The following is a 16,013-nucleotide window of genomic DNA, read 5'->3' as shown; positions in this document are numbered from 1 at the left end:
TTCTGTGTTGCATGTCCTCTTACGTGTATCTGCCACAGAACCCCCCGCCGCATTGGAGCTTCCATAGGTGGGTTTTGTCTGCATCAGCTTAGTGTAGCTGTAATTTAATGCAGTGCCCTTAATTGGTTAACATGTCTGATATCTAAAGGCGACAATGTCTCCAGGCTATTAAGCAGATTACATAAAACCTGTTCTTCAAAACACAGAAATCACTCTTGACTGCTTCACAAAGCAAGTTACGCACGCGTAAAATGCGCGCAATAAGTTGAGCCAACACATTTAGTAGAAGATGACAAAGGTTTATTGAATTGCAGTAAAACCAGTCTTTAAAAGTGACTGAACACAGTGGGATGTTTGTATAGTATGAGTCGTCTGAACATGAGGAAATATACAGAATGGAGCTTGAATGACATCTATAGAGCCGTTAGGAGAATCTTGCTGACGTCCACTGCCTATGGGCTGTACATTGTAAAGGCTCAACAATGCTCTCCATTGTCACATTCGTATTTTCAGTATGCCCCCGTGCACTAACGATGACTATTCATAAGTTCAACTGTATGTAATTTTTTCCCCTTTCAGAACGACGCTAGTCTAGCCAGTATGTATCCAAGGATCGGATAGAAATGAACAGCATTATTAAATAAAAAAAATGCTCACAAGTATGTCTACAGCATCTATAAGCTATAGTGCAATGGAGAGGAAACTACTGGTAAAAACAGCATAAGTTTGCATGAGAGCTTACAAAAATAATACATATACGAAAACATTTCCTTAAGTATTTACAGTGACTTTGTCTCTCTGATATTGTCCTTTTACTTCTTCTTGCCTGTTTTGGCTCCCTTTTTGGGTGACTTCCCCTTGGGCTTGGTTGCCCTCCTTGCTGGTTTTGCCTTGGGCTTGACTGCCTTGCTTGCTTTCTTGACTGGTGCCTTTTTGCCTTTCACCGGTGTCGCCTTTTTCGCGACCTTTTTCACTTTCTTTACAGGTGCCTTCTTGGTTTTTTCCGGCGTCTTGGTCACTTTCTTAGGCTTGGCCACCTTTTTGGGTTTGGAGGGCTTCACTGCCTTCTTTGGCTTGGCAGGTGTCGGCGCCTTGGCTGACTTTTTGGAGTCCTCTGGTTTGGCCCACCTGAAGGATCCGGACGCGCCGATGCCTTTGGTGTGGCGCAGGTTCCCGGCCGCCTCCATCCTTTTAAGGGCCAATTTAATCTGCACATCGGCGTTCTCGCCCACCTTGTAGTTCTTCTTCACGTACTTCTGGATGGACTGCCGGGACGCTCCGTTCCTGCTGGCGTCGTGCGCGATGGCTGCCTTTATCATCTCCGAGTATTTGGGATGAGAAGCAGGCTTCTTAGGCTTGCCTGCCTTTTTGGCTTTGGCTGGAGTGACCGACGTCTCTGCCATGGTGACTTTTCTTTGGAGTTAGTTAACAAAAAAACAAAAAAAAGTCCAATGTGGTGTAATTTCAGCCGACTACACCAGAGCGTCAGAAACAGAAATATATACGCACGGCCAGAAATAAAGCTTTTCTTCCAGAAAGTCCGAGTCGGCAGACAATGCCACACTAACTGCTGTCACAGTAAAAATGAAATAATTGTCCTCACGGAGTGACGCGTCAGTGCACCGGATCACTTAAGTGTCTTATTCCACGGGCGCCTCAGTGAGCCTATGAAGCCTATCTGCGGACGTGATTGAGAACACCAACTGCCAGCAGCTGATCTAGCCGACTCCATGGAACTGGCGCCGTCCTGTTTGTGTTTCTTCATCCTCCAACTCCTGACAAATATAAAAGCTACGGCTGAGTACTGATCCACAAAACATTATCGGCTGATAGCAGAGACATTGGGCTTCACGTGGACACACTTTTTGTAAATCCTCCGCGGCGGAGAACAACTTTTATTCCAGGAAAACCCGCTGGAAGTAATGCGGGCTGTGAACAATTTTGCACAATTCGCGTTAAATTGACCCAAACAGACGCAACCTCGGGCAAAATCAACCAATGCATATCGAAATTGTATCTATGCTTAAGCGGATGCACGCGGTTCGGTCGAGTTCTCTTTTCGTTTTTGCTTTTAATACATCGATACATTTCCCCAACTAACACAGTCCGGCCATTGACTTTGAATGACGTGGTCGAGATTATTTGCTGTTAAACCTCCTATAAATTATATGTCACGATATCTAAGTTACAGGTGACACTTGGGACGATGATGCGGGTTTATGTGGGGGGAATACGATGGATAGGTTCGCTGTTTTTGCTGATTTTTCGACAGAATTGCTTATAGCTGTCACTATGGCAGTCGCCACTCGAGGTCCATTGTCAGGAAAGTTGCCAACACCTCCAAAGATCAGGGACTCTGATACCGGATCCAAAAATGGATCTCCATATTTCGGATAGTGGTGCAAGTGGCTGCTGTGTGACCAGGTGTTAGTCCAGCTGCAAGGGGGACTGCACCCGAAACGAAAGTCCTTTTAATACAAGGCGCAGTGATGGCTTTCTTTTGTTCAGGAACTGGCGCATCAGACCACAGTCAATAACAGGTTTGACATTTGGCTTTTCCTCATTTTTATGAGGGTCTGTGGAGCCGGTCCTAAACAACACAAACCTCCCAAATTACAAACTTTAATCTAATTCTCCTGTAATATTTATTCTTATAATAGCAGGTCTGATGTCCCTCCCTGCAACGCCATTTTGATTCCTAAAGTCACAGCCACTGGAGTAGTGCTTTTCCCCGACTTTTGTGGCATGGTTATCTGAGTTATTGGACACTATTTTAAGATTTTTAAAAATCCCAATTCTGTCCTCGTCCACACCATCCTCAATGGTACAAAGTAATATCAGGCTGTTTGTCCAAGAGGTGGTCCTCTACACTGTAGAGTCTACAGTGTAGACTACAGTGGGATACTGCTTGAAAAAATGAAGGGTCCACTGTTGTTCAAATAACATTATGCCCAATTAGCTTTATTAGTTGGCATAATGGTATATAACCTACATGTGTGCTGTGTATATTGTAGCCGATAAATAGTGTAAAAAGGAAGTTAAACTACTGAGGAAAACATCAGTGCCTCTGCCCTTCTATCTCCACCTGTGTCCTTACAGTGAGTTGATGGCTGAGAATTTTGTTTTTTTTTGGTGCGTGTTTTAAATGGAGGGTGGGTGAGTTAGTGAGCAGGCAGGGATTGAATGAGTGAAAACGGGGAGGGAGGAGTGAGTGAGTGAATACGTGATTTTTTTTTCCCGAGGCACAGGGAGGGAGTAGATGAAAGGGTGAGTTGTACTACATAGCACAAGTGCATGAAAGAGGGAGGGGGGAGTAAATGGCCGAGGGTGAAGGAATGAATAAGTGAGTGAAGCGCGTAAGGAGCGCTGGAGTGAATACACATATTTGTATGGCGCAAGTAAAGAGGGGAGGAGCACAATTAAACCACGCAGTGCGTAGCTTATATGCGTATAGCTATAAATACACAGCAACGTCTCCACGATAACATGAACAACATGTCTATTGTTTGCGACTCCTTTTCGGGCCATGTGTTACACGGCTATAGCTTTCGGCCTGTTTTGGCAATTTGGGGGTTTAGGGTATTGGTCCGTTGTTTTTGGCACCGTTTGTCCGGAGTGATGTGTTTTTGGCCGCTTGTGCCCCGTTTAGGAAGCGGGGCTGAAAAGCAGCCGCCAAACACAGACTCCCCCCCCCTTAGACCACTCCCTTTATTAGCCGACACAGGGACGTCCTCCCGGGCCCTGCCCAACGCATTTCAAAGTAATTATCAGTATAATGAGATGTTGCTTAATGACCAATGCGTTTTATTAGGCCTTCCTGATTCAGAGGTGACTGATAATTAGAGGTTAGTAGTTATTCAGTGATTGTTTGTGAATTGTCCCTAACAGAATGATATACACCCTGCTGTGTTTTTTTATTTTTATTTTTGAGAATTGGTGCCTTTGTGGCGTGGGCAGAGCTGATAACATTAGTTGATTAATGTAATAATTAATTCACAGAAATTAGTCCTCACTCCATCTTTTGGTGCAGTCATTCACTACTGCTGCCAGCACACTGGAATCTAGCTTCACAGTTGTATAATTGGGGTTGCCTATGTCTGCCATAATGTTCAACTTACATAATGCTTAATCCAGTGCTGGTTTATTCGTCAGAAGTTGGAGAGCGTCGAGTGGGAGGTATACATGTATTTACAGAAGACAGCTACACCATCCTGTCAGGAGTGTGTTAGCGTTGCATCTCTAAATTTATCCAATGCCAGTTTGTAATTTTAGCTGAACTAAAACCTTCTCAAGTCCAGTCATGGGTATTCTGGGTAACATCACCCACAATTTCACTACTGAGGGCCTCCTGTACTCCATATCAGGGCTGTGGATCAGTCGCGTGTTAGGTCCAAAACGGTCCAACACATGATCACATTGTGCTCCGTTAAAAGCATTCTTTCTGAGGACTGTTTGGTCGTTTACTCTGACTTTGAAAGTCAGATAAGGTCAAATTCAATCAGATCTTTTTTATTTACCCAGGTTGCAAGAGAAGACGGTCTGCAGACAGGTTTAAGATTAGATCATTTCTCTTTTTCCTGCTATGAATCCTCAGGGTTTCTTTACACTTTTACAAACTAATTTACCGATTCTTTATATGTATTTTGCTCATATACTCATATAGAGTTTATAGCTTTTTGATTCACTGAGATTGCATCCAAATCAAGTTTCACTCAGCCGGTCAATAGAATAGGATTGTGAGCAGTATTGTTGTTTCAAGGATGTAGATTTTTTTCACCCATTTGGTGTATTGCTATATAATTATGTTGCATGACTTTGACAGATCAGATGAAGTGCACTTCAGCTGTTAATCACAGTTACAGTCTCAAAACTAGTTGTTTGTTTTTTTGTTGTAGATGTTAGATTTTTTTCGCAACTTCTATAATATTATTTCAATGGAAACCAACTGTGTATTCATCAACATTTACTGGCTTCTGCCATCATCTGCATGTGACAGAGTGTAACACTGGTTCCTCTCTAGCAAAGCACTTTAAGTAAAACACATAAAAAAAAATACAGAACAATGCATACAGGTATAGTTTATAGTTTATTGGCACAAGAAGATTGTCAAAAATATAGGAAAAGTATTTTTCATCTTTGACCAGTTGCATCTTTCCATATATCCCCGTGTGCAGTTTTAAAGTGCCACTTGGGCCCTTGAGCTGGACACCATTTAGTTCAGCTGCCCATTGCGCTGCCACGGTTAAAATAATTAAAGTTTGCTCTAAACTTTGCTCTAGACTTGCTCTAAACTAACAGCATGCCATGTTGAAGACAACAAAAGTGAGAACAGGACATTGACACACTGGCGGTTTTAATGCACGTTTCCTCGGGCCAGCTGTGGCGTGAGTGTGCTCTGTAGAGGTAGTGTTCGGGTATGTTCGGGCTTCGACAGTTGTGACAACACTTGGATGTGTGAGCAGGTGTCAGCGGCCAAGTGCTGTGCTGACTGCTGCACGGCCGAGCCAACGAAGGCCCGTCAGTTTGGCCCACACCAAGGCTCTCTTTGTCAATGTCTTACCACTCGCGCTCCAAACACACACCCCCCACACACACACACTCCACTCCACCCTCCCTCATCTTATTATGTAGAGCAGGTAACTGTTTCCACAATGTCAGCTGTCAAACAACCTCTCACATGACAGGCTTGTCATTAGACGCAGTCTTTTCAGAGCACCTGTGGTCTATCAGTCAAACCAGCAGAGATGACTCTGACTCTATTCTACTGTCATTGTCTCTCATGCTACAAGATGACACAGCAGTTTTGTCAAAGGGTGACTTTAAACCGAGGTGCTCAATTTAAAGATAATCAGTCGGTTATAACGTTCATATTAGTGATGCAACTAAAACGCAGAGTTGCTGCTTTATTTCCAAGTTGTTGCACATGTGACGTGTTGCCCACGAGCCATAACGTCTAATTTGACACTGATACATTACCAGAATGCTACATTTAGCCCTAATCCTGACTTTAACCCTTGCCCCTTTAATACTTGGAGACTTAGGAAGAGTACACGAGCAACTCAAGCTGCTGCAACAGGCTGCCACTAAACCAGAGCCATCTACTACGTCTAGAATTCAGTATAATTGTGATACTTCTTTAAAAAAAAAAAATGCAAACTATCAACGCTCTTTAGTTTTTTGGACACAATGAGAAATGACTATTTCATGAGCATTTCATGTCTTTGTTTACTTTGTTTTGCGTCAAAGTTGTGCACTAAAAATACCAAACAATGATTTAAATCGGTTTTTTTATTGTTCTAATGCGCTCTTTCTACTTTAATGTACAACATTTTCCAAATGTATAAGAGCTGGCAGAAGTATTTTGCGCAATATCCTCATACTGTATACTGGTGACTTCTGATCGTAGCCGCGTTTACCAAAAGAGGGCAGTAGCAGCTTCAATACAAGGAATTATTTGTGTTATTTGCAAACATTATTACCTCAGACTTGGTTTAAACAGAATTAGCACTGCTACACAAACAAAGGCTAAATTATTGTCAAAGAGTTACAGTAGATAGTAATAGGTGTGTAAACCGTACAGTACATGTACGCAGTAAAGACACTTCGGTATGTTATCGATCTATGCCCTATCCTAAACACGGTCTTAATTAAAGTACAGGGGTGATGAGCTCTGATTATGTCAGGTTTAGTCAGGTGAGACATCATAACTGGTTTGTCAGCATTTCTTTGATACTCTGCGGTTTGTTCATGTGGATGTCGGCCAACAGGGCTGCCCTCAATTTAGGATGCAACTGCACGTTTGGACACCAGAGGTCTCTCCAGACTTAGACTCCAGAGACTGCTCAGGAAGCCTGTGCTCAGCTCAACCGCTATAGTGGCACCGTGACACCGGAATGTCAGAAATAACAATTGATGTTTTTGGAGACAGACCTGTCCCAGTACGAGATGTTAATATTGCAGCAATGGGGCTGAAAATGAGGCTTCCCTATGAATTCCAATAAATTACAGTATTACAGAAATGTTAATACGCCCTTTATTATTTACACTTTTGCCTTTTGCGTTCCCTTTCTCCTCTTAATTCTTTCCCCTCTTCAACCTCCTTCCTCTAACTCACTGCTTCCCCTTCCTCGCTTCTTCCGTTTTATGTCCCCGAGAGATCTTCTAAGTGGAGCAGTTTGGACTAAAACTGTGTCACTCGGTGACCTGATTCATTTTTCTGCCATTTTTCATCATGCGGGTGATTCCCTCTATTGCACAATCCCTACTGCTTGGCATTTGGCGGCTCGAGTGTTGAAGCACCATCTTTTTAAAATCACATTATTAACAGGTTCCAGACAGCCACCGGAACAACTTGTCTTCCTAATTCATAAAAGATAAGGTCAGCTAAGGGAACGTTAGAGCAACACCGTAATGCTGTGATCCTGCACAGTGACAATACACTGCGGAGTGTTTAATTGTATTTTCCAGACTATAGTGCCAGTCTTTATGAGCGTTACCAACCCTTTGAACTCACAATCTTGTGGTCAGGTCTTGTGGTTGAAGTTCAATTCCCTCCTCTGTTGAGCTTTCTGACCGTAGCTCTTCACTCTGCTCTTTTAACTGCAACTTATTTTAATGTTTGCTTCCCATCCCCGTGTGTTTCAGGGTGGTTGATGGCTGGAGTATTTCCCTGCTTACACTGGACCGCTTTCCACCTCCCTTGGATGTCTCAGAAACATCCTGATCAACCTGTGCGGCTGTCTCCTGTCGGTCCTTCGCAACAACCCGTTTAATTAAGCTTTCATGAGGTAATGTTTTATTATTGCTTTCTGTAACACAACATATATTCTTCTGACCCGATATAAGCTTCAGCAAGGTATACAAGAATATATTTTCTGGTAGCAGTTTGCCAGTCCGGTGCATAAGACTAAATGTGTGAGATATTGTGTAATTGATAGTTTATTTAAGTATCTTGCACCTATTGTTATACGGGCTTATAAATTACTAGACAGCAAAAACAACCAAGGTGCTCTCATGACAGATCATTGCATACAATTCCACGAATCCAAAATGAGAAAGTTTCTTAACATCCTCTACTTATCCCGTCTGTCTACGCTGCTCTGCATTGTCATATCTAACAAAAACAAAATCTCCTCCCTTAAAAGACAACTCAACATATCGCCTTCAGACGACCAAAATAAATCAGGATTATTCAACATTCTTTTTTTCAGCTAGCAGACTTGTTAGGTAGATATAGATGAGGGGAAATGAAACACAAAAGGTAATTCGTCCTCAACTCCAGCAAGATCACAGGGTTAATGTATCGGCTCTTAATTAACACGCAGAGACTTCCGCCTTCTGCATAGTATTTAAAGTATGCTGAGATATCATTTTAAAATTGCTTAGAAATTACTGTTATTATAAAATGTTGCTTTTACCATTTATGCATTTAATAGTACAGTATCTGCATCTTAAAATAATTAAATAATTGGGAGGTGTACTATTCTAGATTTGAACTTTGATCAAGTACTATAAGGTTGCCAGCATTGTAAAAAACAACTCTTGTCAATGCTGAAATTGACATTGCAACAGTCAAAATTGAATACACCACAGAGTGTTTTTTTTAGTTGACATCTCTAAAACTAGACTGAGCACCAGGGCTGAATTTCATCCAAGTTAAAGGCGGACCAAACCTTTTTCGAAAGTTTTGGTGCAGCAGAAATGTACGATAAACAGTGATTAAATCCTGGTGGAAAGTTTAGTTTGCAACCCATCTTTTTAGACTGTAAAGTTAGAGGAGCGTATTGTGCACATAAACAAATCCGGACAGTTTGCTTACACATACAGTAATTGGTGTACATGAGGCGACCGCTGTATGAATGAGTGTACAGCAACCCTGATGCTGAAAACCTGGCAAATAGACTCAGACCTTTTTAAGGCATGCATTTCTAGCTCCTTACCATCCGTTTCACTGACAGAAACACAACTATCCGCACACAGACGGCAATAAATAAACACCTGCCTCATGGACCTCAAGGTCATTAAGATGGGGAGGAAGAGTGCAGATTGCCGGTCTAATTAATGTGCCCTTCTGCCTCCCTGAAAGACCTTGTTATTCTCTCCCTGCTCTCGCACAGAAGCAGTGTTTTGTCTGCTGCTCTCAGGCCTTGTTAAAGAGGAGCAAGCTGCCGGAGTTCATTCTGCCGTCTGCATCCATCCACCAGGGGTGAATGGAACATGAAGGGTTTAGTCAGGCTCAAGGGAGGCCATTCAGTTGGGGACGCTTCGGGCAGCAGAGACCGTATTTCACCGGAGGCTTATCTCGCGCTGTCAGTCATCCGGATAATGTCATTTGGTAGCAGTTTAATGGAAACAATGATACTGGATTGCTGGATGCTGGTGTGACCCATGGTGGGGCTGAGTTGGCATCGTATGCGTGTATTTGGGAATGTTGTGTTCCTGCATCGAGCCAAGACTGTGTTTGTGCTGATGTTACGTATACAGCTCATACACTGACATCATGAATTCACCCTCTTCTTCAGTCGTACACATGCTAGTGCCTGGGTGTTTCTTCCTCACAGGGTTTTCTGCTTTATTTTCTTCCTGCACAGGAGGCTTTTCTTTAGTTCATGGTACTCTAGTCTATCATCTTTTTGATGGGAGTCGTGAGGTTACCAAGGCAACTGTTGCATTCATTTTCACTTCACTTTGGCTGCTCTTTCAATCTGTCTCACTTATGGCAGTTTGCAAATTCTCCAGCCCTGACCTTTATAATTAGATTTGGCTTATTCATGCTCACAACCACAGAGTATTGTCGACAAATCTGAACATTGATTAGTCGTTGAAAAAAAAGCCCCTCGTGGAGTGACATCCGTCCTGATGTTGCCTTAGACTTGGACGGTCATTATTAAGGTTAAACTTAAAGTGTTTCAGAATGAAAAGTCTGGGAGCTCTTCTACGTTCAAGGTGGCATCGGCCCAATCCATTAGGAAAAATAAAGCAGTTACTCGTGGCGCCATATAGTCAGCAGCCTCCGTTTTTCTCGCATTAAGAAGGATTTATAAGCCTTCCTGCCTGTAAGAAAATGAAAGCCCAAACATCTGGTGCAATAATGGCACTTCAACAGGCAGAGGCTCAGTTTGTAACCGAGCCAGAGGCTGAGTTACACCGCTGGTGGTGAATCTCACAGGGAAGGGTTGAAAAGACGAGAAACACTCCTGCCTCAGTGTAGGCTGAAGTCATCACCAGGTCTTTAACCCCGACGACGTCTTCAGCTCCAGGGCATTTAAGGGTCTTTCACTATTTTATGAGGTAAGATTCACGTCCCGGCGCTGCTCCCTCCCCCTCATAGCCATTGTCCTGAGGAGGAGGGGTCACTGCGGATTTGTGCAGAAGGAAAACACCATTTTAAGTGGACTTCAATGCAATCAAGCACAACAATTGCCCGCCGCCCACATGAGCAGTAACGCGTTCCTTTCAATCATTCGTATATTCTGACCCTCTCGCTCTGCTCGCTGCACGCCACTCTCTTTATTGTGCATCAGATTAACATAATAAGAGCCCTTTTTCTCTCATTACTTCTAATGACGTATCATATTGTGGTCTTGTGTTGTTGTCGTGGTGGTATTCATTGGAGGATCACTGAGCCATCTAAACAGTCTAATTCTATGTTATGTTTGTGCATGTGTGTTGGGGGTGGCAGTTTGCTTGATTGTGCAGCAGGGCATACAATGCGCTAATGTGCCAGTGCTTATAATTAGCACACAGATGTAAAGGGTTGCAGAGCAGTCTATGGTTTTCTTTGTGCACCGGCAGTGCTATTGATTTCATTAGTAGTTTCATATTGTCCCTTATGCCATTCATCTCCTTTGTCTTCTGTAGCCCCTTAAATTAACACATGGTTAGGATTTCACCATATGCCTGCGTCTTAGTAGCTTTTGTCTTGTTTACAGTGTGTGGGTTTGTGTGTGCATGCCTGTCAGTAACAGACCAGACGTGTGTGTGTGTGTCTGTGTGTGTGTGTGTGTGTGTGTGTGTGTGTGTGTGTGTGTGTGTGTGTGTGTGTGTGTGTGTGTGTAAGCGTAAGCGCAAAGCCGCAGTGGAGCCCATCCCCTGAGACGCCTTACTTGTAGTGAAGAGAGGAGCTGCAGCCCATGGCCACTCCCTCCCCTTTTCCAATTGGAAAAGAGAGGACACCTCCCTCCCCTGCCTCATTGGTATGCAGGCAGCGCAGCGTGTGTGTGTGTGTGTATGAGGAGAGGGAGAAGAGAGAGAGAGAGAGAGGTAGCAGTCAGTGCAATGGGATAGAGGAGAGCGAGGAGGAGGAGGAGGAGAGTGAATGAGAGCTGCTGGATCTGCCTTGCCTGCCCTGCCTGCCTTGCCTGCCTGTCGTCTGCTGAAGCTGGGTTTTGCCGCCGCGCCACGCTGCACTGGCACAGAGCAGAGACACGGCCCATTAGCACCACCACCGTCCACACTCTCGGCACCAACACGGAGCCACACAGCACCGGTTCTTACTCCAGCGACACCACCAGCACGGAAAAAAACCAGGGAGAGGGCTCACCGGGCTTTCTCCATCATCAAGGGGGGGAACACAGCAGCCACGAAAGGGGCCTGGCGTTACAATTTTAGGCACCAGCTGCTACCTCAACCAAATCCCCCTCCACCTTACCCCCATCCTTAACACCACCACCACCACCACCACTCCTCTCTCGCTCCTCCCTATGCCCTTGTCCTCGGCGGCTCCTTTCACCTCCCTGGCCAGTATATGGATAGAAGCTCCCTGTTTCAGCTCATACAAGAGCAGGTAAGCGAGTGAGCAAGGCAGCGGCAGAGGTTTCTATGGTTACGGGCTCCCGGCCACCTCGTCGTCTGTCCAGGGAGTGAGACGTGGAGGCTGGGGTGAGAGCTGATGTTGCGATTGATAGCAGGGGCTGTTTGCACGAGCGAAATGAGAGCGTGAGACAACATGACGGACGCAAGCATCATGGAGCCATGTGGGCCCAGAGAATGTGAGGTCAGATCATGGCTTATGGGAAGGAGGGGGGGGGGGGAGGGGTGTGTGTGTGTGTGTGTGTGTGTGTGTGTGTGTGTGTGTGTGTGTGTGTGTGTGTGTGTGCGCAAATAGAGGATATGCTGTGTGAATGGATGTACAGATGGAGTGATTGGAGCATTCTCCATTTGAGGAATGCCACACAAATTGTGACTGGTCCATTACAGCTGCTGCATTAGCGTTTGTAGAAATCCTGCTGTGTGCGCGTGTGAACGGTTTGTGCGTCTGTACCTGTGAGTGTGTCTCCTTGTGCGTTTTCTATGTTGACCACATCCACAATCTTCTCATCTCAGGGTCACAAGAACCAAAGATTGCAAGATTATTCGGGTTTATTTATTTCAAGGGGTCAAACGACGAGGCGGTTCCTGTGGAGACCAGGTCACGGTTTTCTTCTAGAATAGAAGCTGTTATTTGGCTTTAAACTTCTTTTCTTCTTTTTCAGCCCTGCTGTTGAAAACACAGCGTTAGTGGTCATAGTCAGGCCATTGAAAAATGTTCCTCTTGACATCTGGAGTCCTATACCCAAACTGCTGCTTTGTCTGTCCAGTCGGATCTATGTTTGAGTTAAGGTTTGGTCTACCATCTCCAAAATTAACAGACCAGTATGGATTTGAAAGCAGAAAGCAATATCTATATTTGGCTAGTGCTTCCTAAAGACGTGTGTGTGTGTCTCCAGCTCTATTTCATGTCTTGCATTTAATGCAATCTTGCATTCTGTCTCATGCTTTTGATGAATGGGGATTTTGGCTGATTGACAGAGCGATCGGGCAATCATTCTGTCCACTAGGGAAGAATCAATTATCTGCTGCTGGGTTTAGGGGTCACGAGTGGCCCATCAGCAACACATTGATCAACATGCTCAAGAGCCTTTAGGGAGACGTGTGTGTGTGTGTCTGCGATCATGTGCACAGTTGCTTTTTTATGAATATGTGTGTTTGTTTTTATACTAAGTGGAGGAAACCCGTGTGGGTTGAGTGAGAAGATGCTCTGTGGTCACACTGGTGAGTCACGTACTGTATAAACACGTAAGTGATAACAACTAGTTAGTGATGCCTCAACTACACATCTTCCTTCATAGACACATGTTAAGGCGGTATCAAAGAGGCTGACTCATCTGTGTCGATGTAGCAGGTCTTTGGGCGCGAGATGAAGCCAATACGTTGTAAACGGCTGGTTGTTCTATTGATTGTGGGGTTTACTCTGCTTGCGTCAGTGTGATCATATAGACAAACTGCGGTCCTTCTTTTAAGCTCAAGTCTAGACCAAATCACTCACACTGGCTGACGACGAGCCTTTTCCACCTTTGGGAGTCCATGCGGCGGCCTTTGATTTGGAAACGGTCTCTCTAATTAAAGTACAATGAAGAGAAATCTGCCAACAGCATTTGGACTGTGAACAGGCATGCTTGTTTTTAGCCAAGCCTGCTGCTGGTCTAAACATTTGGCACTTTATGCTCATCTTTATCCGGGAAAATGTTTTGCAGAGTATGCCTCTTTCTTTTTCCTTTTTTTTTTCCAGTTCTGGCCACCAGATTTGAAATCGTCCCATTCACTGGAGGCTCTGCACAATGACCACAGAGTCCCGCCGCCTCTACGCAAAGCCACAAGAGCACCTGGAGGTCAAGGGCTTTGCTTGAGGGCATCTTAGATTTAGCCATTTGTAAAAGGAAGATTGGTGTTTTCCAGGAATGTACCTCAATTAGGATGTTTTGCTCCAAAAGAAAACGGGGCATGCTTAGTTTATACGTGCACTGCAGGTATAAAGGAGAGGAGATATTGCAGCCTTGTCATACAGAACCACAAAGAAATGCTGCAGGGGGGAGAGAAGGAGAAAGCAACAGTAGCAACATGAGTTTTTTTTTTTATTAGTCTTTGTCTGCAGGAGGTTGCAATGCTGAGCTCAGGCTATTTCTGGCCTATGCAGGCTCACACATATGCTCATGATCAGAGTACACACACAGACGCAGTTCCTCTGACAGTCTTTGTATTGCAGCAGCGCCACTGATGGTCGGCAGCACTAAGTGCTCCACCATTGGTGAATATCTCTCCATGTGTCATTCAGTTTTTATTTGGCTTATTTATATCTCTCCCATAAGGACTTTATGGCTCTGAATATGTTGACATATTTATGTCAAGTAGAGAATAAGGCTCTTATACACTGTCCCCTTTCATCATTCTCTGACGCTAATGTACATTGAGCTGTTTGAAGACGCCTCTGGCTTGTTTGTACTGTGTCTAAACGCCAGGAAATGGAGTCAGATGATTGTTTGCATCAAGGAATATCCCCTCTGTGTCTCGCTACAGTAGTCTCCACTTGAGGAGAGAGTGGTTCGGATCTTACGGCCATCACATCGCAAAGCCACCGTGGTAAAATTTGAGCATAATGATGGTAACAGCGGGGCAGAACATAAAATTGTGATAATTACAGAGTCGGTGGCCCCAGTTGTTGGTGAACACCAGTGAGTCCTGAGGGCACCAGACACAAATCCAAAGTGTTTTTATCTTGACGTCATGCAAATATGCTCAGCCCTGTAAATGCCACTGCCCTCTGCATATACACAGCCCTGTTCAAGCCTGACAGTCTTGTTCACAGGGACCAGTCTGTAATACTGGCTCTGTGCCACAGGGTTAGTTAGTGAGTGCCGTACCAGTGCTGGTGCTAAATTTCCACCTCATGGAAGTTATAAGTAGATACCGTTCAATCAACAACTATCAACCTTCCAAGCAATTTCACTTTCAACATCAAATAATTGATGTATAGTGAAAAAACTAATACAACTGTGCCATCTTGAGTTGGCTGATAATTAAGGGGAGTGCATGCAAAGTGTGACCATTGGAATCTTAACCATCTCTACTGTACTCTCTGCCTCGTATGACATGACCACAGTTTTAGCTACAACTGGCTTGTGCCACAGTCGGAGGGCCTTGTCTTGGTTGTGTGTCGGTCTTCTGCAGGGAGGACGATAGAACTGGCTGCGCTTCAGCCCACTGACTAGAAGTCAGTCATGGCTGGGCTTTGTAGTTTGTTCCCAGGCTGGAGGATTCATTCTTAAGCCCCTGTGGAACGGACGGATAAGTCAGTTGCAGGCTGGGGTCTCTGAGCCTGAGATGGAGGTAATAGAGGTCCCGGGGGTTAACAGTAAGATTATTCCCCTGCAGTCAGCATTTTACTCCTCTTTGCCCTCTTCCTCATACTCGTGAATACATTTTTTTCCCATGTCCAACACCTTCACCTTCCATCCCTAATCTCTCGCCCCGCCTCACTTGACATCTACACCCTTCTTCCGTCTTATTACCGCCTCATTCGTATCTCATTGGTCTCTTCTCATCCATCTGTAATCTATTTCTCCTTCTGCTGCTCTGTACCCTTTTCTCCTTTCATCGTCTCTTTCTCCCCCCCCCCCCGTTTGTGTCTTTCCTTTGCCTCTAGAACTCCAATATGTCGGGGAAAGAAGGTGGGGGGGGGGGGGGGTGGGGGTGCAAGAAAGGGAGGACACACACGGCGACTGGTAACCATGGCAACGCATGCAGCTTGTCAAAGTGTCGCCCTCACCAGTGTTGTATCGCTTCAATAACTGCTTCCCTCTCAGCGCCTTTTCCCTCCTTCTTCCAACCCTTTCTTCCATCGGTCTCCCCCTAGTTCATGGACGTCATCAGCCGGCCCAGGAAAAAAAACAAGCTCTTCTTGCCAACACTCATTCATCTCAGGGTACCTCATCTCGCTAATTGATAACCCTAATTGGCTACAAGAACCAATCCTCCACCTCCTTGTATCCTCGGCAGACAGTCTCCCCTGTGTAGCGTTCTTCCTGAATAAGGTCAGACCGTGGAGGGAGTATAGTAGGCCTATCTGTGCAGTATGACAGCTCGGCGTCAACACTTGGTTTGCGTCAACGCGTGCGACCATATACGGTGCGGCTCTGTGTCTGCGCCGCTGCTGTACGCGTGGTGATGTGCTGACATATGGAGGCTGACGGTAATCA

At 44.8% G+C, this 16,013-nt stretch overlaps 2 protein-coding genes across 3 annotated transcripts in view; one reads left to right on the top strand and one right to left on the bottom strand.

Moving 5' to 3' along the window:
* Positions 1 to 289: 289 nt before the first annotated feature.
* h1-0 (H1.0 linker histone) lies at positions 290 to 1,631 on the bottom strand. The gene has a single exon (XM_079182835.1). The coding sequence runs from the start codon at positions 1,401 to 1,403 to the stop codon at positions 813 to 815; it is 591 nt and encodes a 196-aa protein (XP_079038961.1). The 5' UTR covers positions 1,404 to 1,631; the 3' UTR covers positions 290 to 812.
* Positions 1,632 to 11,746: 10,115 nt separating this feature from the next.
* rhbdl1 (rhomboid, veinlet-like 1) overlaps positions 11,747 to 16,013 on the top strand; it is a gene marked incomplete at both ends in the record, with an annotated part of 32,771 nt that continues 28,504 nt past the window's right edge. For both annotated transcript variants that reach the window (XM_079183073.1, XM_079183072.1), the window contains one exon: positions 11,747 to 11,785. In XM_079183073.1, the coding sequence (XP_079039199.1) occupies positions 11,747 to 11,785 (39 nt within the window). The remainder of the gene's footprint in view (positions 11,786 to 16,013) is intronic.

The sequence above is a fragment of the Pholis gunnellus genome (assembly GCF_910591455.1).
Source record: "Pholis gunnellus genome assembly, chromosome: 21".
Taxonomy (NCBI): domain Eukaryota; kingdom Metazoa; phylum Chordata; class Actinopteri; order Perciformes; family Pholidae; genus Pholis; species Pholis gunnellus.
Note: the sequence above shows the minus strand (reverse complement) of the source record. Positions and strands in the feature narration are given on the sequence as shown.

Bases quoted from the DNA above. Each gene is read 5' to 3' on its own strand.
- h1-0 (XM_079182835.1), bottom strand. From the start codon at position 1,403: ATGGCAGAGACGTCGGTCACTCCAGCCAAAGCCAAAAAGGCAGGCAAG.